This window comes from Numida meleagris, chromosome Z, assembly GCF_002078875.1.
Source record: "Numida meleagris isolate 19003 breed g44 Domestic line chromosome Z, NumMel1.0, whole genome shotgun sequence".
In the NCBI taxonomy this organism is placed as follows: Eukaryota; Metazoa; Chordata; class Aves; order Galliformes; family Numididae; genus Numida; species Numida meleagris.
This window is the reverse complement of record NC_034438.1, coordinates 26,854,583-26,882,047: the sequence shown is the minus strand read 5'-3', so window position 1 is coordinate 26,882,047 and position 27,465 is coordinate 26,854,583. Positions and strand designations below refer to the sequence as shown.

Sequence of the window (27,465 nt, the reverse complement as noted above, 5' to 3'; positions counted from 1 at the left end):
ATTAAGTAATAGTTGTTAACCTTAAGAATTGACTTAAAAGGGGGGGAAAAAACAGCCTTTTAAGACAAAGAAGTGTAACAAAAAAGAAGGAAGCTCCCTGATCTACATGACCAGAGTCATCAAAACTATAACTAACCAGTTTAAAATCCAACAAGAAAATTTAGAAAACATATCAGGGGAAACTAAGCAGTTACATATATTTCCTGTAGAGTTCTAAACTCACTCCTAGGAAAGCTCTGAAGAACAGATCAGGTAAACATCTACTATAAGTGACATAGGATTGGCTGAGTCTGCCCTGAGTATGAAGATGGATTAGATTTTTTCTCAGCTGATGTTTTTTTTGGCAGTAAAGAACTTAATATGTTCTCATATGAAGTTCTCATAAGAACTCAATATGTTTGAGAAACAAAGATGCAAAGCACGCAAGTTGAAGTATTTTGTCATCGAAAACAACCGGCTTAAAATAATCTTGAGTGCTATACTGCAAGCACTTCCCACTGTAGAAAAAGGTAAATGTTGAGAATCCAGATGGGTATTTATCTTTTTAGGTCCTTCTTCCTTACTACTTGAAAATGTTAACTATCAAATCCTCTAGTTTTGTCAACATGCTGTTGATTTCCAATTCCAAACTTTGTTCCCCTAAACTTTACACCCTCTCACCATCTCACCATCAATTTTGTAACTCAAGTATGTAAGATTCCTACCCACTTTTATACATAGAAACTATATTCACATTAGCATCGAGTCTGTAACTATTCCAAAAAACATGGTCTCTTAAATCACGTAGACTAATTTTGTGCACAGTACTCTATTAATATGTTTTAGATATCAAAATATTACCAAATTTGCTGGTTTTGAAAATACTTTCTTAACCTCCTTAGCACCCCTACTACTACCATTCTGAAAAGGCATATAGATTAGAATTCATTATATGTGCATTTTGCAGAAAATGGCATGATTCCCCAATTGCAACAAAACCACAGAAACTCTTCATTCCTGACTTGAATTCTAGTAACATCACTTATCATGATTTTTTTTTCTACCTCAATAGAGCCAAGACTTGGGAAAGGAAGAGCATGAGGGAAAGAAGACTTCTGTGAAAACTTCCAAATTCTTAGAAAGATTAAATTAAGCTATTTAATAAATAGAGTGCAGCTGCAAATGCTGAGTAGCAACTATAAGTAGATCTTAACTATTTCCACTGTGCAACTTTGTAGTTTTCAATGAAAAAATGAATAAATAAATGAACAACAAATGAATAAACTTCATCTTTAAAAAAAAGAGTTACCCTACCCGCAGCCACTGTTTCTCTGTGAGAGCATCACTATAATCCACATCCCTGCGTTGACGGGATCCTCTTCCAAATATCTTTTCTTCCTCTTCTTCACATGTGAGCCTTTCAACTTCAGCATCATCCTTAATAATCCAAGATGGCAATTCATCCTCCTCCATCAAGCGGGGCTTGCGCTTGGGGTTTCTGGCATCCTCTCTACGACGGTCCATGTCCATACGCTGAAATGGTAGTTGGGAAAGGATAAAACAGTTGTAAAGGCAACTAAAACAAACCATTGGAATTCATTTAGGTTAGTTAACTACCTCAAATAAGGCAATATGTACACCCTTTTCAAATACACCTTAAAATAAAACCCAAACCTACTCAGTTTAAAACCACTGATTTATACAGTCAACTGCAGCCAGAATGTCATTTTGCCAAGAAAAGTAACCCTTGTTAAAGCACGCTATTAACAGATGACAATGGTTGCAGAGATTACACTGAAGCACTCTGAATTTTGTATACATTTGTTATTACATGACGAAAAATCAGAAGTGTCATCATTTGCACTGAATGCAAAAGTAGGACACACTGGGGCTATCTGGAGTTTTTACCTACATTATGTGGAGCCACCAAAAGCCATGGGAACACAATTTGCTTGTATGCATCCTCTCTCTGCATACATAGCTAAATACCCTGTGAATGCTACAGGATTCATGTCAAATTATACTTCTAATCTGAAAAGTGGCAAAAGAAGAGTTTCTTGAGAAACCAGTCAGTTTGCTCTCTCATCTATTGTTTTGGAACTCCTTATTTCAGATTAAAAAAACAAATATTTAATTTATATGAGCAAAATACATGTTTTTGCACTGTTAAGCCTAGTTAAATGAACAAACCAAAACACATTTTTTCTTGGATATTACAGTTCACTGAATTCTTATTGCATCTGCACAGAAGGAATAAGGCTACCCGGGTATCAGTGAGGCAAGGAAAATACAAATCTAACTTCATGCTCTTTATATGACCATCTAAGACCTAAAATATTAATAAAAAGAACACAAACACCTGACTACCAAACTTGGTTTTCAGACTTTCCTCTTACAACTGAACAGCTTAATAATAAATGAAAACCAAATTCTTTATTAACAATTAAAATATATTTTTAAATAAGATAGACCTGCAGAATTTCCCTGCAAACAGCCATAAATTATTGTCAGCTACTCTGATCCGTGGATTAATTCTTTTCTTCTGGATCTGATGGAGAAGTACTAAGCTACAGTTTCCAGCAGCAAATCTACTTTGATGGAACTCAGGCTACTTCGTTTTTGCCCTGATTACTGATACAACAGTGCTTATTTTTGATCACTATGCATTTTGTACACTCAGCTAGTGAGGATAGCTACAGTTGTAGCAGAAGTCCTAGAATATGTGTGCAAAACAGGCTGTGATGGAGAACACGAAAGACATCAGCCAGTAATTGGGCTGAAATTACTCCTTTCAAGTTTTGGATCAAACAGCTGTGTTTGGTTTCCATCATGCAAATCCCCTTAGTCTTTGAGAGAAAGTTTAAAAAGGCAAGTGTCTGTAAGCACACCCTTTCCACCCTTTGGAGATTGCAGCTCTTCTAAAATAACACTCAACAAAACTTAGCACAAAAGGACTAGAAAGGACTAAATAGGACTAAATAGGACTAGATTCAGCAATGACTGAACATACCACCATGTGGGGCATATGGCCTTTGTCAATTATGCATTTGAAGAAGTGTTAGTTGGACAAAAATGGCCCTTGGACTTGTGCAAGTAATGTTCTACAAATGAGTATCTGGGCAGACAGCAAGAAATTGGTAGTGTGTGATCCTATAAATGTCATTTCTCTACATAGCACTTTCTGATAAAATTCCATTTGAGCCCGTGAGTGCCTTTGTTGCTCAGTCCTGCAGAACAAAGTAACATAGGCAGAATGAGAAGAGACGATGCTTTCCCCTCAGCACTTAAGTATTTAAGTATATTCTTGCTGCTGTTTCAGTGACTTTTAAAGGTCCACCAGCAATTCTTACCATTATACAGATGCTAAAATGTGGAAGCCATGCCTACCCTAGCATAGTAGAAATTGTTCCATCAATATTGTAGCACAACTAACAAGAAAGGAAGTGCTAATATTTATGAGTTGTTCACATTTGAGTCACTGTAACTACTTGGATAATTTTTCAACAGTTCTAGTAGCAGAGATAAAGTTCATGAGGCTCTTGTCGAAATCACAGCAAACCATAGCTAATTCACGAAGAGAACAGCACGATCAGTCTACTAATTTACTATCTTGTTCAGTTGCTGTAGTTGTCTTTGTCAGTATCACAGTACAAAAGTGAAAAAAGTTTTAAAAATAAAAGCACGCTGTACAATTAGTAAGCCAAACAGTGATTATCAGTTTTAGGCTTTCTAAATTTCTTAGGTCAAACCACAATCTTCCTCCAGACTCGCACTGTTCCACTACTGACTGCAAGCATCTCTGAAGCTTTTCTGTCTTGTGAGGAACTCTGCATTTAGGTAGTCTGCTCTTCTTTCCTCATATAAACAGTTCAAGTAAATAAAGCTATTTCTACAACAAAGTTTTCCAACATTTATATGACACATAAGGTTAAAGCCTTTGCTAAAAACACTAGAAAAGATATACTGCATATGATCATATCATCCTCACCATAAAGAGATCAAATTCCTCCTCACGTCGAGCAATCATCTGATTCAGAGTCTCATCATCAGGAACTTCATCTTCCTCCTGGTCACAAAGATGAATAAAGGTATCAGAAAGAAGCTTTCATGTTCAATGTGAAGTAATAGTCTGCATCAGGTCGGCATTGCACTGAGCCTCCTTCTGTCAGGACACATGAAAAACTCAAAGCAAAACTAAAACTTCTAACATGATCAGCAATTCAGAAGTAACACAAAGTAGATACCATTAGACGCAACTGGGACTTATTACCACCTCCATAAATTGAGAATGAGGAAATGAGCAAACATGCAACCAGGAAATTTTGGTTTGTGGTTTTCCTGGGTCAGAAGCAAAGCTAGGGCTTCAGCTAAAATATATGCGTTTCTGTTCTGATGTTCTACAGTACTCCTTTAGAAATACGATTCTGTACTATATGGACATTCCTGTCATAGCAAGAAGACTGAAAATGGCCCTATCTAGAAAAAACAAATTTTCAAAAGTACTACCACCAAAAAAAAAAAAAAAAAAAACAGTGACCATCATGTCACTGTATCTGGAGCATTCCTCTTTCTCTTGCCCATCATCTACTTACAAACAGAGATGTGAACCCATCTTCAGATAAAAATAATTATTTCACAGAAATAGAAACATTCTTTGGAAAAAAACAATCAGAATCCTAGAATTCAACTAAAAAGTTAAATAGCTTTTATGACAATTTCAATACTATCAGGTTCCACAATGTTAAGTTTCCTTCTACAAGTTATTTTGAAAGTATGTAAAACACATATTATACCATTTCTGCATTCACAAATAAATAATCATTACTTACAAAACAAAAAAAAACCTGTGACTAATTTCTTAAGAAAAATACTAAAAATTATAAAATCAGTAACTCCTTTCTTAATGATGTACTGGCTTTTTCTAAGCATTCAATGTAACAAAGAGGTTATTCAAAGGTTTTAATTATTGAAGAAGTCAACTCCTTGATCTTTTGAATTTTAAACTGAATAATGAAAGGATGACTGTGAAACAATAATCTTTTGTTTCAGCATGCACCATATTCAGACAGTACAAGCCACAGTGAGAACCAAAATTAGGTTGTCCTCTTTCTGGAATTCTGCAAGGCCTTTGACGTGATCCCATACCACATCCTTATCACGAAACAGGAGAGATATGGGTTTGAAGGATGGACCATTCAGGGGATAATTAGTTGGATGGTTGCAGCCAAAATGTTGTGGTCAGTGACTCCATGTCCAGGCGGAGGCCAGTGACAAGAGGTCCCCCCAGGGGTCCATCTTGGAATCAGTGCTCTTCAACATCTTTATCAGTGACATAGAGGGATTCAGTGCATCCTCAGCAAGTTTGCAGACAATACTAAGCTGAGTGATGCAGACAACACAACAGAAGGGAGGGATGTCATCCAAAGGGATCTGGACAAGAATGGGAAAGGGGCCCACATGAACATACCTTCAACAATGCCAAGTGCAACGTGCTGCACCTGGGTCATGGTAATCCCTGGTATGTATACAGAACGGGAGAACTCCTACAGAAGGACTTGCAGGTTTTGGTGGACCAGAAGCTTGATGTGGCCTAGCAGTGCGTGCTTCCAGCCTGTAAGAACAACTGCATCCTGGCCTGCATCAAAAGAGGGGTGAACAGCAGGGAGAAGGAGGTGACTGTCCTCCTCTAATTGGCCCTTGTCAGGCCCCATTTGGAGTACTGCATTCAAATCTGGAGCGCACAGCACAAGAAAGACATAGAGTTGTTGGAGCAGGTCCAGAGGAGGACCATGAAAGTTGTCAGAGGGCTGGAGCACCTCTCTTACGGAGAAAGGCTGAGGGAGCTGGGCTTGTTCAGCTTGTAGAAGAGAAAGGTCTGGGGAAACCTCACTGCAGCCTTCTAGTACTTAAAAGAAGGTTATAAAATAGGATGGAAACAGACTTTTTACACAATCTGATAGTCATAGGACAAGGAGAAACAGTTTTAAACTAAAAGAAGGGAGATTTAGATTATACATTAGAGGGATATTTTTCACTAAGTGGGTAGTGAAGCACTGGAACAGGCTGCCCAGAGAAGCTGTGTATGTCCCATCCCTGGAACTGTTCAAGGCCAGGCTGGATGGGACCCTGGACATCCTGATGTAGTGCCTGATCTAGCAGCTGGCAACCCTGTCCATGGGAGGGGAGTTGGAGCTAGATATCTTCACGGTCCCTTCCAACCCAAGCCTTTTTACAATTCTATAATTTTTTTGAGGTAGGAAAAAAAACACTGCAGAAGGCACCTTCTAGTGTGTGCCGTCAGTATAATTAATACATTAATACAGTCTTTCCTAAATACAGTGCTTATCCAAATTATGAACGTTGTTCCCAGTAAGAGAATAATCTGCACCACCAGGGAAAAAAAAGGGGCTTACCATTTCATAATCACAATTTCAAAGAAGAACACAATGAAAAGACTGGGACGAACCATCAGTGATACTGTAACCTCACTGCCCACTACAATAAACTAACGACATGACAGTTGTCTTGAGACAACTAATTTTTTTCTGAATAGAAAGTGGTAACTACAAGTGCAGGTTGGATACAGAACCAAGAAGAAAAGTTACTTCTGCTGCTTTGCCCAAACCACATCTTAAATCTTACCAAGAACTCAAAAGAAAAAGCAGGGTCTCAAATGATTAAACCTAGGAAGTCCTAGTTTTCTCAGTATGTCTGAAAATCACACTTTTTAAAAACAAACTGGTTTTAGAAACTGCTTTATATCCTGTTTTGGAAAAAAAAACAACTTTGTTCAAAAAGTTTTTCCCAAAACTGAAAGAGCAAAATGGGCTTAATTGCCCAAATCTACACTAAGATTTTATCATAACCAGTAGATAACAGCCTGTTACTATGACTAAAAACAGAGAGAAATGAAATTATTTCTTTGACTGGATGGTAAGAATATGATTACAGTTCTAACCTTGAAGAAGTCAATCTTTGAAACTTAGGGAAAAATTAAGTTATCCCTGAAACACGCTCTTCTCAATTATTTCTAACAACCTTACCTCATTTTCTTCTTCATGCTCCAGTATAGCCTGCAGAAAAGCCCTCCTTTCATGACTTGAAGACTTCTGATCAAACATTCCAGCCTGAATAACTTTTTGATCTACATTCAACTTATACTTTGCAGCAGCAAGAATCTTCTCTTCCACGCTGTTCACAGTGCATAGTCGCAGAACTCGAACTTCATTCTGCTGACCAATTCGGTGAGCTCTATCTTGTGCCTGCAAGTCCTATTAGGCAAAGAACACAGGGAGTGATTCATGTAAGTGTGCTACTCAAATCTCTTACTGCTTATAGAGTGTTATAACTCTGAATTCTTGTTTGTCATTGAAAGGAACTACCCAAACTACAGTCCACTGTAATTTACCTGGCTCACTCCCAATTGTTCCCTTTCTTAAAATTTCATCAGATCCAGATAGGAAAAAAACAAAGAAAATAACATGTACATAGTGCATATACTGCAAATGCTGTAAGGTAAATGCTTCCTGAAAGCATGCGCACTGACTGAAAAGGGCTTGTGTATCTATTTTTTCTTTTCTGCTTCAGGGTTCATGATATTCCAAGCCAGAATGAACCCTGAAGCAAAACATCTCTTGCTTCCAGAAATATATACCAGTAGCATAAAATTCATATATAACCTCATCTAACTAAAGGTAGTCACTAATTAATAAATACGTTAACTAAAAATTATTTGATCTGTAGAATAGGCTTTTACCTTTGAATATATCTGTTAAAACAGTTTAAATATAATCTTAAATTATTTTTAGAACACTGTAACTATTTTGTTGTCATGTGATTGCACCTAAAATTGATAGAAGTAAAAAAGCATGATGCAGATTACAAGGAAATAATTATTTTTATTAATTCAAATTCTTATCTATTTTCTTTGGGAGAAAAAAGAAATTCATGTACATAAGGCGCTTCTATTAAAGCAAAATGCTGTCACAGTTTTCTGCTACCTCACAGCACAAATTTCTCCAAATAAAAAAATAATAAACCTGACAATGAGTTTGCCATTTCAGTCCAGCACCCTACTTTTGCTACTATTGCTAGCTCCTGCTTCACACAATTCCCTTTCCAAGCCACATGGTAAGGTTGCTGGAATTTAAAAGTGAATTTGAAGTTTGCTGAACATTCAAAATGAACCTTTAATACTAATTTGTTTATATAATCATTTTCCAAAGAGCAGGACAGTAAAGTGAGGAATTACAAGTTTTTCCTTATTGAAATACACTGTTTAAGTGCTAAAACAAACAAATAAAAGCATCCCCTTTAGCATGTTGCTTATTAGAATTAACAAATGACTCCCAATCACAAGCAAAATGACAACTGCACACATTCATTTTGTCATTTATTAATCTATTCACTAGATTCTCTAGAAAATATTCTCTAATGTGAGATTTACTGCTATCCAGCTGTTGAAATACACCTGCATTAAAAATGTCTGTAAAGGTGACACAGAGATAACCAAGAATATAAAGAATTAAATGCCTTCTAAGGTTCTTTTTAAGCCTTTAAAAGTAATTGCTCCAAATTTCTGAAGCTCTGTTTTAAACTGATTACCAGAGCATCTACGTGACTGTTGCTCTTAAAGGTCTACGTAAAATTCTTCTGTGTCAACCTTTATTTTTGCATGTGACAATAGTTACGTGATTAGCTTATAACTTTATGATAACTGAAAACACATGCATAATCACCATAATCAGGTACTTCCACAGATACCTAACTTCTGTTCTTACAATTAAAAATTGCACTAAGTGACAAAGACCAGGCTCCTCCTTTTTTCTTTTTTTTTTTAATTTTAAACTGAACAGAAGAAATATACTACCATCAGTGTCTCAGGACAAGACTGCTGCACTAATACAGCCATTAACTTCTTCAGACAAGGCACTGATCTGCATAACCTGTTCAAAGATGCTACAAACTACTGAAAAATCAAAATGGGGAATTCTTGTTAGTGCTTTAAGGAGTAAGGAATGAGTACAGCTATAGTACTGGTACAAGGCTAGAAGACCCCTAGCTGAGAATTCCTCGAGACACAGATAAAATATACACACAAACTCAGAATTACTTCACTGATTCAAACTAACACATTTCTTGATTGTAACAGTTTGCCTTACTAATTGCTCCCAAACCAGAATGTTGTCATCAATACCATTTACCTCAGAATGTAACCCCAAACTAATGAAGCAACCCAAAAAAACCATAATCAATTCCTTGCAATTTGCTTGAAGATAAGCAAGTAACAATAACCTGGTGAGGATTCCAGTCACTATCGAAGATTATAACTGTATCAGCAGCCTGGAGATTCAAGCCTAGCCCTCCAGCCCTGGTACTCAGCAAGAAGATAAAGTATTGTGACCCAGGCTCATTGAACTTCTTTAAGAGAGCAGCTCGATCTTCTGATTTCGTTGTGCCTGAAAAGTAAATAACAATGATGTGAACTGAAATACTCTAAACACAGTGTCAGTTCCTAAATGTGCATGCGGCAATGAAATTTTAGGTCACTTCCTCTTTGTGATCTCTGCCATATTTTCCATAATAATAAATAAAATATTGCCATGAATGTTTTGGTCAACTGTTTTTACTATGTTTGAGGGAAGGGCTGCTAAATATTTACGGATTTTTTTGACATTTCAAATGTAGACTTTAAAATGTCAGCTAGCATCGTTATACTGTCTTATAATTCACATAAATTTCAACTGAAGTTATTAAACACAAACAGCATAGAGTTGAAGTTTTGATTAACATGCTCTGGCCACAACAGTATCTAAGTATTTTTAGAAGTCATTCACAAATAGATTTATCAAAATGTCAGAGTTTGTCTTAGGAGTCATAATAGTAAGAAAGACTGAAAATTCTTAATATGTCATATCTTATGTGTAACTGTGTATGCACAAGGGAATGAAAGATGGCAAGGAATTTAATTCTGGTAAAAAAAAAAAAAACAGATGACTTTCTAAGCAAAAAACAAGCATTGTGCAATCTGGCAATCGCATTAACTCTCACAAACTTCATCGAAACTCTATGTGGATAATCTCAGCCTGATCCACTGATATCCTGATATTTTTTACACTTCTGTCTGCAGTTGAAAGCCAAGGAAAATCTTCTATTTTTATACATATCGATATGCGATATATGTGATATATAACACAGAAGATAACCCAGTATTACTGTAGTGGGCTGACCTTGGCTGGCTTCCAAACTCCACCTTGTCACTCTCAATTCCTTTTCCTCAACATGACAGAAGAAGAAAATAAGATGGAAAAGGTTCTGCACTGAAGTGAGAGCAGTTTACTAAAAGCAAAAGCTGTGCACAGAAGCAAAGCAAAAAGAGGAATTTATTCACTACTTCCCATCAGCAGGCAGATGTCCAGCCACTTCCTGGAAAGTAGAATTCAGTACGCATAGCAGTTGCTTGGAAAGACAAACATCATAACCACAAATGTTCCTCCATCCTCCTCCTTTCCTTCAGCTTTTGTAACTGAGCACAGTGTCACGTGGCATGCAATATCCCTTTGTACATTTTGGGTCTTGGCTGGGCTGCGTCTGCTCCCCAGCTCTTGCTCACCCCCAACCCATTGGCCTTGGGATTGGGAGTGGGGGGCGGAGCTTGGCGAGAAAGCCTCAACACTGTGAAGCACTGCTGAGCAAGAGCCAAAACACTGGTGTGTTATCAACACTGTCTAGCTACAAACACAAAACACAGAATTATATCGGCTGCTATGAGGAAAGTTAACTCCACTGCAGACAGATCCAGTACAGTCACACGGCCTAAACGCTGCCAGTACATGACTTGGGTAGAAAACATATTATGTGCAAAGACACACAGCAGATAAAATCTGCATGTATATATTACGTTCCATCATGGAAGGTAATCAGAGAATTAGAAAAGTTGAAAGAAGAATTCATCTTATTGATTTATGAATTACCTGCAAAACCTTAACATAAACAAAAAGTTGTATTTATCATACTGTGTATTGCTACTGACATTCTAGCATGAAAAGAATTCACTTCAAAATATATCAAGTATGGTAATGTGTAACATTTAAAATGTAATATAATTCAGCTTTCTTGAATGGGAACATTAGACCACCAGCAAGCCAGAGGTGTAATAAGGCTTCTATTAGCATGCTACTGTATGCCTTAGTCAGTTTCAACAAAGACATCCTGTGACACAACAAGATAGTATACCTGTGCCTCAGTTCATTACTTTAATTTATATTTGAGAATGACAGTGTTTGAAGGTTTTATATTCATTAACACTTGAAAAGGACTACTATACTTTTCAATGTAAATTTTTCTTCCAAATAAAGTATAAAGCAAACAGCAAACTTAAAATGCTGTTTAGAGAACAAGAATAGTCAAAAGACCTTAAACGCTCATTTATTCATGTTGTTCTTTGTATTTTTCTTATATCATAGCTTTTCTATAAAAAAAGTGTTTTGATAAGTGCTGCTGGTCCTTTATAATAGCATTATGTGTGAGATAAATTCATTAAAAAGAAATAATTAATATTTAAGAAGGTCAGTTTGAGACAGAGACACTCATCATGGAAGAAGGACAAAATGGAAACATCTTCCAGACAGGATTTTGAATTTTTAGTTATTTACTTTCAATACTCCCCAATTATGTTTCTAATTTTTTTTTCACTTAAATGTAAAAAAAAAAAAAAAAAGTATCTGCACATTTTATAACTGAGACTAAATGACCTTCCTGTGAAAACCAGAAGAAATCTATAGGTACCACTTTATCTGTCACTGAAGTCGATCCATCCTGTGGAGAATGGTGATGAAACTTCAGTTACCAACCAATTAATTTCACTGGAATTTGGTCAAAACAGTGTCATTAACATCTATCATCATAAGTATATTTTCAGGTACCTTATGTACTGACATCTGATTGGGACTCTCGATTGTAGATCTCTACATAATCTGCATTCCAGGAACAGATCTGAATGTTCATCAAAACAATCCCTCAGCCATATTGTTTGCAAGTTAAACAGAAAAAAAAAAGGCAAAGCAACAGGGAGACAGATATATCTCAGATCGACTCTACTAAAACAAGCAGAAGTTCACCCTGCTCAGCGCCTCATTTGTAAGGACAGGGAAAATTCTAGTGTAGCACAGCTTATGGGTCTATAGCTACACTTTCATGACAAATATCCTTGCAGGCTTTTCCTTCATGAAACTGTCAAACCTGTTTGCTCTTTTGTAGAGTCACATCACAGCATTTGCATACTAGGAAGAGAACCTAGGTGTCCCATGATCCAAACTAATGAAGGATGCCAGCCCGTAGCTTATTTATTCTGTTTTCATTCAGCTTACCATCAAGACGCAAGTAGAGGAAATTTCGAAAGGCAAAGTAGTCTTCCATAATGGTCATAAGTGATGTCATTTGACAGAAAAGAAGCACACGATGGTTTGTAGCTCGTAACTTTGGTAGAATGCGATCAAGTAGCTCAAACTTCCCTGAGGCCCGATAAAGTTCAGCTCTGTTAAGAGAAGAAGTACAGTAAATGTCAGAATAAGTCTGCAAATAGAAAAGTTTTTAGGCATTATCATGCCACAGAATAACAGAAAGATTCATTTAAGATAAACAAGACTAACAGAACTTTTTGAATTGCTTTATGTTGATAAAAAATAAGGTAAAAAATAAAAACCCATGCGAACTCCTGTTTGGAACAGATTTTTCTTCAGTTACAAAAATCCTGTGGCCTTACACCTGCCTTTATGAAACTGAATTCTGTCTCACCGTGCATCAAAACAAACATTATTTCTTAGCTAAGTAATAAGCCATTTATCTGTTAGGACATACACCTGTTGAGTTTTCTTTCAATGGGTATTTCTGGCAGCCACAAGTTGCTCTAGTCAGGTATATATTAGAAATCTTTCCATTCAGCTACCAGAAACAACTCCCTTCCTACTGAAGTACTATGCTCAGGCAAGAGATGAATTCCAAACTGGACTAATATACAGAGGTAACAGGAGAAGCTTTATAGGGGATAAACACTTTCAACATGTACCCTTAGCAGTCTTGCACAATGTTTAGTTGCTGTGCTTGACTGCTTTTTTTCTCTATGCTATGAACTGCAAAACAGACTGCTAGTGCTGAAATTCAAGCCATAACTAAGAAAATGAATACAAGCAAAAAGGATGACTGAATCAACATAACAAAGATACGCTTCACAAAAATAAATTTCACTTAACTATTTTCTAACCTTGACTATACGCTACAAATACGATTTATCATTATCAGCTATAAAATTAAATAAAAAAGTACACGGCCTTCTGATGTGCGTACATACATAAGCACTTAGCAAAAGACTAAACTATTTAGGAGCCAAGTGGTCTGATAAAAAAAACAAGTTAAAAAAAAAGCAGCAAAAGTGTTAGGTATGAGACATACACCTTTCCTTTAAAAACATTCATTTATAGACTGTCGTTTGAAGACTTGCCAAGAAGAAAAAATTAAGTCTATTTCATTTCAAATAACTAGTGTAAGAAGTGCTACTTTAATTTGTAATAAAGATGGTAAAGAAGTTAAAGAAGAACACAAAAGCAACAAAAAAGAAAATTCCTCATGATATCTCTGAAGAGTCATTTCAGGTGTCTGGTTTCTATGTTGTTTCATAGAAAAGGGAAGGAAAGATATCATTTTACCATTCTCTGCCTGCTCTCCTGAAATAAATGGAATCACAAAAGCCTCACATAAGAGGTCTAGTACCAGTTATTTTGCTTTAAATATATGTGCCCTCCATCTCCTTGCCTTCCTATAAAAAGGATATAAAATACAGCGTGATAGGAAATCTCCCGAAGTTTCTTCACAAGCTCAGCTCCATGCTTCTAAGAAAACACTAAGCCATATGCATACATCACAGGACTACCATTTGCCTCCAATCAGTAATTCGTCTAGCCATAAGCACTCTTCAATATAATACATGCTTGGCCATTACAACGTATCACACTGAGAACTAGTAATAGTGGGGAGAACGCTCTTATGTATGACATCCTGATACCAAATAATTTCTACTAGGAATCTAATTAAGAAAATGAAATTTCTTATTTTTGTGTAGGTCAAGAGCTAAGAACACTTGAGCTTGGAGAGACTGAATGCTGGAGGCAAATTTTATGAACAATTTAGAATGGTACATGAACTAAGGATTCAATTCAGGAAGTATGCACATCTCTTCGGAATGAGAAAATGGCACATCATTCTGCTCATCTGAAATTTCAAAAGCACTGCATTGCCATGTTCAGGGACTAGTGGGACTCAGAACTAAAATGCACAAGGTAGATACAAAAAACTTTGGATGCGTATAACATAATGATGGAAACAATCCTCTAAAACAGTCATCTGCTTAGTTAGTGCTATCTTAACACAGCAATCTTCAGTGTGAGAGAAGGATACTGACTGACACATGGTTTCCAGTAGTCACAGTGTTCTTTCCTTTTTCCTTTGTAGAATTGCTTCTGAGCTAGAATTCTTACACATGTTTGACAGAGTGTATTCTGGCAACAACTAGCATAGTAAGTATGTCATCATCTCCAGTAAAAAAGATAAGAAACACTTCACATTTCCTGTTTAGTACAATACAATGGCAATTGTACGAATGTTAAGTTACATCTGATGACTAAACTTTGTCTTGTTTCAGAATGAACAAATGATAAAAGTTGGCATGTGTGAAATCCACCACAAGAGAATGTTGCACAAGTGAGGTCTCAGCCATGTAGTTAGCTTGACATATATGAAACGCAGTAGTTCAGAAGTGGTTCAAAGACTCTGGAAGGATTTCTGTTTTACTGTGTGGCATGCAGTAAACAACTGGACATTCATCCTTCAAATTCTACTTTGTTGGCCTGGATTAGTATAATCATGGGAGAGTTACCCCTCGCCTAGCAGAGGAGAGGAGAAGAGGCACAAACATAGCTGTACAGAATCAGCTATTGAGATATCCAATCAAGCATGTAAGAATTTCTAGATGGATCAGCTTTGATACATAAGCTAATATATAAAAAAAAATCCTGCATATTACCATTACAACTTAGCTTTACAAAAAAAATTTTGAAGGCCCTTGAAACAATAGCACATACACTTTCCACAGAAAGAGAAATATTTTTGTCACATGTATTCCAACCGTGAGAACTTAAATTTTTTGAACAAAAGGATCATGCATACAAATCACTAGTGTGATGTTAAGGAAAGTCTCAGAATCCATTTTCAGGCTCCTGAAACTATTATCTGCTTAAGGTGAGTGCTTCTCTTCATGATACAAAACTCTTCAATATTAGTCAGAGAAACAACTTTCTCGTTCAGGAATTAGTGATGGAGCACAGAAAAAGCATTATTCAGAGGGAGAATCCTCATTATTAATAAAGAATGTTAAAGACGGTCAACTGGTAATTCAGAGAGGAAATAATCCTTCAAGTAAGAGCAGTCTCTTGGATGTGAGAGTGACCATGGAGACAGCCTTATGGTTATTAGGAGCCTTCTTAAGAATATTATTTCCCCAATTTAATCTAGAAACCGCTTGTTAGCTTTTATCCTCTAGAAAATGGATATGATGCAGTAGTTCTAACACAGCTCATACGAAAAGGAAGAAAAAAATGAGAGTTACCCGTTGATGACGCCATTTGAGTAGCCTAAATGTTCAGCAAACGATTCCTACAGAATTGCAAGCAATGAACAGATTATTACAAATAGGAAACCAAAATTATAAACCCTTATTTCAACTATGTTAAATATATGAATGTTAGAGTTCGAGTTCTATTACGCTGATACTGTTCGTATCCACCTTGCTGCTCTGCTTAATATTCTTCTGCACTGCTATTATTTGAAACTCAAACTACAAATACAGTAGAGCCTAATTAAATTACACTAACTGCTAGAAGAACCATTTGAAAATTAATTAACATTCAAAAGAACAAACAGTGAAACTACAATAATGTATCACAGTAGGTATTTGTTTATTCACAAATGTAGTTCCATTTCAGATATTTATGATACTTCCTATATGTGCTAGCTTGGTTATGTACTTTGGGTCCTACTCAGAAATGCTCTATCAATAGCATATTTTTGCTGAAAAATGAAGTGGATAAGACAATTTTGGATACAGTAAAAGATGAGCAGTCTGCTAGTTATAAAGATTCTACCACTTGGCACTTTGGACTAATACCCATACTTCATAAATTAGATCTAGGTAGAGGTTAAGTTACTCTGAAATGTCTTGAATTAAAATAAATAAATAAATAACCTTCATTTTTTAGGGAGAGTGTCTCAACAAGACTAAATGCGGACAGCTGTCCCCTACCACACACTTAAGCTTCAACAGCAGTTTTCTATTATGTTAGCCATACTCAACAAAAACAACTCAAAATCAAACCTGGCAACCTTACCTCAATATGCTGAAACATATATGGATGATTGCATATCTTTCTCAGTTGCATGATGGTGTTCATAAGAGTTTTTGCGCCACCTTTTCCCTAAGGGAATAAACAAAGCAAATCAAATGCTGAACTTCATTTCCTAGCTAATTAATGAAGCTTCTGAAAGACTTTTTTTTTAAGTGCAGCTAATTCAAACACCAAATCATTACAAAAACAAAAAAACAACAGAAGAAACAAACAAGAATGGAAGAAAAAACAAACACAGCTGTAACATACATAAGCTGTAATTCAGTTATCTTGCTGTGTAAATTCACCTATCATAAAGATGCTCCATAATGTGAAACGAAGACATGAAAGTAATCTACAAAATGTATTCTGTCTTATATTCACAGTCGGAAGCAGTACAGCTTTTGTCCTGCTTACCGCTTATTTGCGATACGAACTACTTTGGATCTGAGCCCTCCTGGCAGGAAACAGTACTAGCTGGACACTTTCCAGTTCTACAGTATCTGCTCCTCCTTTCCAGGCCAAGCAAAACACAAGGCAACAGACAGTGAAAAGACTAGGTAAGCACAATGCTAACATTTAACAAACTGTATTTTCAAAACCTACTCTGTAGTGAATCCTCCTTAGAAGCAGGACTGAATTCAGACAATGTTCAATTCAGCTATGAGACACTACAAAACATTGAATAGACTAAGCTGTATATTTACAATACAACTGCACCCAGTGGACTAATATAGGTAAAATAACACTAGGTGATACTGAGAAAACTACACTATTCAGTCATATTACATACTTGTAATATTCTGATCTTTACTGGAAAGTACACTAAGGACATAACTTCATAACATCTAAAACTAAGATCATAACAAAAGAATAGGGATTTTACATCTGGAGTAGGTATTCCATACATCTAAAACTTGTTTTTGTTCTTTTCAAAATCATCTCAAATTTTCTCAAAAAGGTATTCATATTTGCAATATTTCCTGAAACTTTGCTGCTTAATGAATTCTCTCTAGTGTGAAGTGGTTACTGGCTGGACTTGGCAGAAAGACAGAATTTTTTTCCTAACACCAGTTTTTTGCTCAGTGAACCCAAAAGTACTCAACGACCATCACCTCCCTCTGCTGGCAATGCATAAGAGAACCTGATGAAGCAGTCATAAAAAAAGAAAGTGAAAGAAGAGAGGGTTGGAAGGTAGTAAAAAATGAGACCCTTGAAGACCGCGAGTAGAGGAAGGTTTTGAGACAACAGAGGCAGTCTGAAGTAACTAAACAAAAAGCTCAGCGGAGAACCAGCTATGGGAGAATCAACAAAAGATTCTGAGCTGGTGAATCTGCAAAGGGATGGTGGAAAAAACAGTATGTGACTGCATTATATGAGTGAAATGCAAAGAATAGGGCCAGTTAGGAGCCTGGCACAAACACAAGCTTTTCTGTCGTGTTCAAGCGCTCTATAGCAAGAGCACTTGAGACAAGAACTCTCATGGTGAATTCAACATACTTCACACTTATCATAATGTATATTATATACTTAACGTATATTACATACATATATATTAGCTCGATCAAGCCCCACAATGCCATAATCAGCATTTATTAATATGCAGTCTAACATGCAATTCTATGAATCTGAATCCTACTGTTCTCTAATAACTTTTTCATTAATAGATTAAGAATAAATGCTAGTGCTGCTGCAAGCACAATTACTCAGCCAAGAGAAATACTGTTTGTTTTTTTTCTAAATATTTTTTCTAAATATTGTCCATCTGAGAAATGTATGTACACTTATTATGTTTCTAAAGTTGCAGTCATTTAAAACAATCTTTGATAGAGATTTCATTTCCCATGAAAGATACCTGCAGGAACAGTCTACATACTAACTTTATGAAACAGAACTCATATGGTCAAAAAGTAATTGTAATGCATTGTTTCATGTGTGTTCTAGTCTTTCCTTTGTACCTTCTTGTCTTTCTCAGAACCATCTGTAAGAAGAATTCCCTTGGCCTGCATGTGTCGGTACAGGATCTTCTGGAGAGCAGACATATCACATTTGATCACATATTCCACCTAGAGTTAAAATAACAAAACAAAACAAAAACAAAACGACATTGATATAATAATTTTAGCAGAAACAAACTCCAGGTTCTTGTCATCCTAAAACACTAACCAAAGAACTTACTCTTTTACCCATAACCTAACAGCACCTTTGATTCCAGTGAGCAGCAATCCAAATACAAGCATAGCAAGAGCTACTTCAAAGCATTACCTGTGAGTCCGAATTACCACTAAACAGCTGGATTCTGAAAACCTAACTGCAGAACTGGACTCTAAGAATGTAACTGCAAAACTGCTGAACACTTTTTTCTCATCATTTAACAATTAAAAAACATGTTTAAATAATGTTTAACTTAATGTTTAACATGAAGTTTAAATAAAATAAAATAAAATAAAAATGTATGTTTAATAGCCAGTGGACATTATGATGTCTGCAAAGCGTAACAAAAACCATTGCTGTACACCTACCAAATAAGCGTAAGTATCCCTTACACTGCCTATCTAGCATTATGCTTACCTAAACTAGAATTCAAGCATTTTCTTAGTATCAACTAAAAATACAGGGAATTCACGAAGCAGTATATGAACCCCACAATCAGTTTAAGTTCTTATTATAAAGATGAGAAAGACTTAAAACAAGCCTTCCACTTAAGTACTGTAAATGAACATCTGTACAGAGTTATTTTTTCATTCAACCACTGTTATTTAACTCATGAAAGTTGCTGTCATTATTTTGAGAAGAATAAAAGTGAAAGGTGATATAGGATTGCAGAGGAAGACAGGATGGGGCCAAATGAGATGCATAAAGACAATAATATTTCAAATCAAAACAGAATTTTACATTCTCATTACAAATCTACATTCTAAATTTAAACAAACAAAAACTTTTGACACTTAATGTAACTCAAAAGTCTTGGAATATTAATTTAGGATAAAATTCTGTCTGCTTTTTAATGTCAGTAATAATAACTGAATTTCTGTGCAATGGTTAAGACAGCAAAAGGTTTTACCCAGTGTGGGGAAGACGAGATAGGATAGAATCTAACGTTCCATGTATGGTCAACTCATAACAACATATGGTCAACAACTTGAAATCAATTCCAATAGAACTAAGCTGAAGGCCTTATACATATCATGGATGACTACAAATAGAATTAAAGCTGCAAGACTGAGGATGAAGCCCGAGAATACAGAAACTTAAGGTCTTCAGGATTCCTCTGCGTACAGGTTTCTTTGCAAAGAGTTAAGAAAAAAAACAACCCACAGTTTTTTGAGATGTTCTCTTCTGTAAAATAAATCTGAAAAAAACCCATCACATAATACTTAAAAAAACGTACTAGACCCCTTCCACAAATTCTTTCACTACAAACCTTTTCTGGCAGTTGAGACTCAACTTCTTTCTTCAGTCTTCTCAGCAAGAAGGGTCGGAGTACTTTGTGGAGACGACGGATGATAAGAATAGTTTCTTCTTCATTTAAGTCCACCTACAGAAGTTTATAGAAGTCACTATGAGACAACTTAGGTCATGTCTTGTCTCACATGAAAGTTAAGTATGTGCATTAACTGTACGTTACAATCAAACTGATTCAGAGTTAAAAAAAAAAAAGAAATACAAATTGAAATTTTCTGCCATCACAAAAGGTGGCTTTTAGTTATGTTAACTCCTGAACTACCAGAGAGAGTTCAAGCACTACTGTGCTTCTGAAAACAAAATGGAGCTCATACAAAGTGTTTTGTTTCTGATGCTTAAAAAAAGAAAACAAAATAAAACAAAAAACCTGCTACAGTACCCTTTCTCCTGTCATGGCAAATGGAGCGTTGAACCACTGTTCAAAGGTGCTACAGCTCTTGAAAATAGTTGGGAGAAGGAAATTGAGAAGAGCCCACAGTTCAGGCAATTTATTCTGCAATGGTGTCCCCGTCAGTAGTATTCGCCTAGGGGCCACGTAGTGAGTGTTCAAGACCTGAGTCAGCTTGCAGTGATGATTCTTCATTCGATGACCTTCATCTACTATCATGTATTTCCATCGAATCTGGAAAAAAGAAAGAGAAAAAAACAAAAAGGAAGGCTGGTAAAGCTAAGCCAGACAGAAGTTCTTCCCAACAGGTGTAATCAAAAATATTTCAAACGTAAAACATCAACCGAGGGAATAAACAAATCAAGCATTATCAAAGCACCGGTGGTCTTACAAACAGCAAAAACAGAAAAAGACACTAGTTATGCTGAACTCAATGATGATACTGAATTATCACTTGAATCGCCCAGAAAGCAGCTAATTCCTCACATTTCTAGGAAAGAATTTGGGATGACTGGATCTTTAAGGTCAGAATATGGTTTAGATGGGAAGAAAAGAGACCACAATTTCCAAACAAATGTTTGCAACAACAACCTTGACAAAAGACAAAAGCATTTTCAGTCAAAGTAACTATGCTTGCAAGAAACAGCAAACCCTGAACTTTTCCCTGATTCAGCTAGTGCTATCTTTTTACTTGTTAATGAAGCACGATAGTTAAGATCATCAGTTACTACACTTTATCAAATAAAGTTTCTAGTTTTCAATGTAGAAGCTTAAATTCACAGTGGATGCTGAAATGAAGTTGCTCATGTTGTCAGCTACTATCTGTATTACAACACGAGCAGTCAACAAAAATGTCACATTGACCATATGACTAGGAAGGCCTCAGTTTGTAGTTCCTGTGTACTTTCACAGATGCTAAGCAATTCCATTTTATAAGACAGTGCTGTTCTTCCCATCTTTTAGGAACTCTGCAGCCTTAAACTGGGGTTCAGAATCATTCTAGTGCCTTTGTATTAGAGAGGAAAATGACTCATGTAAGTATGTAGCTAAGTAACAGAATGAAATAAAATGAAAAAGAACAACAAAAAAACAGTAGGAGCACATGTTATTTCCATAAGGCAAAACTCCATCTTAGTCTGTGCTAAGATTTTAAAGTAATTCATTAAATCTGAGCAACCCCTACTGACTGTTTGAGCCTTTAAGAACTGGGCCATGTGCAATGAAGAACCTGGATACCAATATGATATATGCAACTGTTTGGTCACCTGGGGAAAAGCAACATATAGCTGGATAAGCTCTAATAGGAGTGTGCTTCAGGTCAGAAACAGAATGAAAAAAAGTAAACTGAGGACTGTAGTTTAGAATAAATGTTATTAAGCAGACAGGAGAAAAATCACATTTTTCCAAGGGCGGGCACATCTGTAGTACTGTTAAAATTGCATAGCAAAGGAATTACGCTCCTAACCATATTCAAGAAAATCCTGATGTTTATAAAAGGAGAAGAGATGTGACTGAAATAACCACTCATAAACAGAGGAATGGAGAAATATGACATAATTTTACTGAAAGATAGAAAAACCCAGGATTTCTTTATAAACTAATGATGTTTCCTGTATCCTGAGCTGCATCAAAAGAGGGGTGGCTAGCAGGGCAAGAGAGTTGATTGCCCAACGCTACTCAGCCCCTGTCAGGCCCCAACTAGAGTACGGCATCCAGGCCTGGGGCCTCCTGCACAAGAAGTTTGTGGAGCCATTGGTGAGGGTCCAGAGGAGGGCCATGAAGATGCTCAGAGGGCTAAAGCACCTCTCCTATGAAGAAAGTTTGAGAGAGCTGAGTTTGTTCAGCCTGAAGAGAAGACTCTGGGAAGACCACACTGCGGCCTTCCAGTACATGAAGGGTGTTTGTAAGCAGGAGGGGGATCAATTTTTTACATGGTCCGATAGTGACAGGACCAAGGGGAATGGTTTTAAACTAAAAAAAGCAGAGATTTAGATCAGATGTAAGGGGAAAATTTTTTACTCACAGGGTGGTGAGACATTGGAACAGGTTGCCTAGAGAAGCTGTGGATGTCCCATCCCTGGAAGCGTCCAAAAACAGGCTGGATGTGGCCCTGGAAAGCCTGATCTAGTGGTGGCAACTCTGCCCATAGTAGGGGGTTGGAACTAGATGACCTTTAGGGCCCCTTCCAACCTAAGCCATTCCATGATTCTATGTTTCTGTGCTATGTACCACATGAAAATACCTTGTACATGTTGCCGTTAAGAGACAATAGTCATTATTACCTTAGCAAGGATATGTTTGTCCTTTATTATGTACTCATAAGTAGTTAAAAGAACATTAAATTTTCCACTTCGAAGCTGAGGAACAAGTGAGCGGCGCATTGCAGGTGTGCCCTAAAAAAGAGAGGAAAATGAGTATTTAGTTATTCGTTCTTCTGAGGAAGTAATTCGATCCATCTTTTTGTGAATTAGTAGACACAGAGCAAGCACGTGAACTAGTAATCCTACAGTATTGCAAATAATCTATTTATATATTCCAGGCTTTCTCAGAGTCCTTCCCCTAACTTGTTGCTAGAATATATAATCTTTTTTTTTTTTTTAAATACCAGGGAGCAAAAACATGCTAGTCTAGTCTTATTACTAACTGCCTGTCCTCACTGCTACTACAGTAGTCAAAAAGCAAAGCAGTGAGCTATGTATAAAGTGTGAAGTATTGCTCATTTGTATTGCTTTCATTAGAAGCTTTGCAACGTGGTAATTAACAGTTTTCTTCCGCGTTTCACTATCTGAAAGCAATTATAGTTCATTACAGTCATCTTCTTAGGATGATTAACTCTCACTGCTTAGTACATGATATATATGTGACAAATTTTGAAATGCTTGCAGAGGCAAGGGAAAAACAGGCTCTATTCTCAATCCTTCTTATTTATAATCATATCAGAAGTGAATCAAACCTTGTAAGATATCTTCACCACAGAAGGAGCCCATTTGTCAAATTCATATGTCCAGTTGGATAACGTCCTACCACAGAAGAAGAAATACTTCATTACTTGTAGTTCAAATTGTAATTCCCAGTGGATGCTCAATTTTCAACACATTTCATATAATCAACCTCCATAATTAAAAGTACATTAAAAAAAATAAGAATCATATACTGTAATAAAATGCATGCATTTCAGAGAAATGGAAACAAGAAAAAATTGGGAAAAATATCTTTCAGCTCAGACTCAGAAACCTCTTCAAAAACCAATTCAGAATTGTATTTTATAGTAATATTCATATTCTGCAGCATATTAAGGACAAGAAAGATAAACCAGAACAGAGAATATATTTGTGAATTATTTTACAGTACTTAGGATCCACAAACTTAGTTTGTAACATTTAAAATATAGCCTGATGAAGCTGACAATAGAATTCATCTATTTTCCATTCTAACGATGTTAATGTCATTGAGTGCAACTAAGCAGGTCTGTGTCTGTACTTTATTTCTACCACAAAGTCACAACAAACAGCTTTTTAAATGCAAAAGTAGATTTTTTTTTTTCAGAAACTAAACCTCCAATGGCAGAAGCAATGGCTATTAATGTTAGAGTAGGGAAAAGGTAGAGAAAGAAGCCTTTTAAAACAGCTATAGGAAATAAATTTCAGCTTTTCTCTTTCAAAAACAAGAAAATAGGAAAAAAAGCATTAGTGAGTACTTAAAATAAATTTGACAATTTCACTGTGCCTGTAAGAAAACAGGTATTAATAACATTCTTCCTTTATTTTTAACTTTACTTCATAGGGTTTCTCCTTGCCACTTCTTCTCACATTAGTGCACATCATTTGTACTCATAGAATAAGGCGTAGCTGTGGTATTCATGCCACTTAACTACTACTGCATCACAGTGAGAAGACAGGGTATTTCTAAAGAAATCATAAGAGATAGCCATGAATAGAATATATCCCAACCCTACAGCACATGCATGCTCTACAGAATCAGTGGATGAATTATCTACCATTAAGGAAAATGAATATGTGCAATTATATAAATCAAGACATTTATCAATTACACACAAAGATAAGAAAACAAAACCCCAAGATGCTACATTATTTTTACAATACCTAACAGTTTTTCTTTAAAATACACCACTTCCAATCCGTAGAACTCACACCTTGCCTTTGGTGAAAGCAAAATTCATCACAAAAAAGATCTATAAAACAAGTGGAATCTTGGAAAAGGAAAACAAGGCAATAAGGCAAATTATGACAGTGACAATACTGCACAACTGACCAAGCTGTGAATATCACACATTAAAGCTATATCAAGGACTACCTATAATTAAAAGACTATCCCATCTCAATAAAGCATGATTACTTACTATTTGATGGGGAAGCAGTTATTTATGTAACTAAAAAACAGATTTTCAGTATCACAGTTAAAGTATTAGGGGGATCCACAGGCATGTAATATGAAAGCAAACACCATTCTCCTCTTGTGGCTTAGGAGTAAATAATGGTAAATTCACTACACATTTTGTCAACAGAGTAAGACAGTGAAACCAGAGGAAACAAGATCTCTCATCAGCCATCTGGTTAACCTTCCAATTCTAGACAATTACTTGGGAAGATATCATGAATGAAAGTACAGAACAGATGTTCAGCGTATCTCAGTGTGCCCCCTCATCTTGGTATAACATGAAAAACAAGCATGTATTCCTAATAAATCAATCTGTAACGCTTAGAATTATAATAACAGAATGAGAGTCTCTACTCACGAAAGGGGAACGATGATGAGATAGGGGCCATTGAGCCTTTTGTGCTCCATCAAGTAAGTGATAAGTGCAATAGTCTGTATAGTCTTTCCCAGTCCCATTTCATCAGCTAAAATCCCATTCAGATTGTTATTATAGAGTGAAACCATCCATTCCAGTCCCTGAAGCTGAAATGGAGAATAATATTTACTGTTATTTAAAACAGGCACAAGTAATTAACATAAACAGCAAAAATCTGAAGGTTCTCATGACCTGCATACTTAAATGCTGGATTTCCTTCAATAATACTGCAAGCACGAGAATCTCTGGCTACCTTCCTTTCTCTCTTTCTCCCCTAGCCCTGATCACCCACTACTCACTCCCCACCCTACCTATACAAAAATAAGCAAACAAAAATAAACAAACAAACAAAAAATCCTTCAAGATTATTCCAGGTAATAGCTATATTAAAATCATCATTCCTGTTGAGGACCAGAAGAGCCCAAAATGCAATCAAATTTTATACACAAAGTTTTTTTTTTTTTGCAGAAAGCAATGCAGGCACTCACTTATACAGCTCATGAACACTTGACATTACATGAGTTTGTCCTTCAGTTTTAGCACTGATTAAATTTTTCAAAGTTTTCTGTCCATATTTAATACAATTTGTGTGCCTCACCAAAAATCTTCTGAAACCAAACTGTTGATTCTGTGCAACACTTGTAAGTCTCTCATGTTTGATAGCCCCTCACACTTCCCAGCTGCATCACTGGTATTCCTTGCCTCTTGTAGCACACATCAGTACCTGGCTGTCAGTATTTCCATGTCAGAGAATGCCCCCCTTCTCCAATTATGCTTTGTATTTAAAAATTCCAGCACTGGAAAGAATCCAGAGTACTGCAGCTAAGAAATATCTATGTAACAGGAGACCTTTACATTTCAGGGAGTATTGCTAGAAAGCACAATCCCTTTATTAAATTTTAGGACTCTCAGATTATTAACTTGTCACATGGTCTTCCACGCATGTATGCATCCCAGTACTTATGCAAGTGCAGTCTAAGTTCCTGCTTCTGAGATCCAGACTTTCAGTAGGTCTCATGCATGGAGAGAAAACTAAATTACGATGTCTGAGAAAGTCAAGTGAGAAAACAATGTATGTTTGAAGTAACCTTCCATTGTCTCTGCAAGAAAATGTTCAAAATAATGTTGCTGATTTACTAGCTTTATGTACATGCTGACTGATTTATATCTGGGTACTAAGTTCTCTGGAAACTACTTTTATTGAACATCAGGAGCAGATCAGAATTTGTTCTGCAAATGTACGTTTAACTTACAAGTAGCTTCAGAATTGAGAACAGGTAGTCTGCCCTTTCCCTATCATTCAACTTCCTCCCCTAACATATACAAGTACTAATATGTCAGCAAAAGACAATCTAACCAAACCTGACAATAAGAAATATGGAAAAGCACAAAAAAGTTAAGAAGGAAAAAGGATGTAAAATATTGAGGACAGGAAAGTACTGAGATTCAAGAGGACAGCTGCAAAACACTGGAGTTTCCTTCAGAACATTTCAGCCAGAACAAAAGACAAGTCTTAATGCTCTTGCCATAAAGCTCCTCAGCGGAATGTCTCTTATTTCTTGTAATAGCAATCATTGTATAGAAAAGACAAAATGAAGAACAAAATTCCCAATTCAATTGCTAGCTATCACGTTAAGTAGCTGAAGGATCTGCTTTAATTGGTAATTTCTGCAAGTATTTGTCTAACTCCAGACTGAATTATTTTGCTCTGTGGTACACAGGGAAATTGTACTGCAAAACACAGATCGGCATGAGTTAACAATATCTCTGTGCTTCAAAAATAATTAAAATATAAGAAATAGAAGAATTGTCACACTCCTGTCCATGAGCATGTTAAGCCAATAGCGCCACGCAATGTATATGTTTATACACTGACTTCATTTATTGCACCAAATTAACCTTCCCAGACAATGAGTAAGGATTACACAGTAAACAAGGCTGCTGATGAATCCCTGCTTCATTTGGTGTACAGGCTGGACAACATATTGACAGTGAGGCTGCAAAAATAAAGAGGACCTCAGAGCCGAGAAAGTCGCTTATTTCTCCTTCGACTGAGTTAGATTCTATCTTAGTAATAGTTCCTCAATGATGCCAGAAATGTTAATCTATCACTTTCAAAAATCAGTTAATAAATGACAACTTCCTCTCTTTGTAGAGGGCTCAAAGTGTGTCAACGGTTTATGGGTGTTAGGCCCGATTCCGTGACAAAGGGGACGGGGGACCCAAGGGCCCACGTCCCGGGAAAAGGGGAAAGGGGAAAAGGGTAGGGAGATGGCCCTGAGAGCAAAGAACAGCGGCAACAATCTGAGGAGAAACAAACTAATTTACTAAATACGATATCGGAATGCAAAACAACACACTATAATACAATATAATTACAATTTAAG

General features: G+C 36.3%; 1 protein-coding gene across 7 annotated transcripts in view; it reads right to left on the bottom strand.

The window, feature by feature from the left end:
* SMARCA2 (SWI/SNF related, matrix associated, actin dependent regulator of chromatin, subfamily a, member 2) overlaps positions 1-27,465 on the bottom strand; it is a 108,408-nt gene that overhangs the window by 32,892 nt on the left and 48,051 nt on the right. For all 7 annotated transcript variants that reach the window (XM_021381277.1, XM_021381272.1, XM_021381275.1 and 4 more), the window contains 13 exons: positions 25,022-25,185; positions 23,219-23,285; positions 22,548-22,658; positions 20,257-20,499; positions 19,837-19,950; positions 18,371-18,478; positions 16,416-16,502; positions 15,638-15,684; positions 12,348-12,514; positions 9,274-9,437; positions 7,023-7,250; positions 3,968-4,045; positions 1,294-1,512 (listed from right to left, as the gene is read on the bottom strand). In XM_021381277.1, coding sequence (XP_021236952.1) covers positions 1,294-1,512; positions 3,968-4,045; positions 7,023-7,250; positions 9,274-9,437; positions 12,348-12,514; positions 15,638-15,684; positions 16,416-16,502; positions 18,371-18,478; positions 19,837-19,950; positions 20,257-20,499; positions 22,548-22,658; positions 23,219-23,285; positions 25,022-25,185 — 1,797 coding nt within the window. The remainder of the gene's footprint in view (positions 1-1,293; positions 1,513-3,967; positions 4,046-7,022; positions 7,251-9,273; positions 9,438-12,347; positions 12,515-15,637; positions 15,685-16,415; positions 16,503-18,370; positions 18,479-19,836; positions 19,951-20,256; positions 20,500-22,547; positions 22,659-23,218; positions 23,286-25,021; positions 25,186-27,465) is intronic.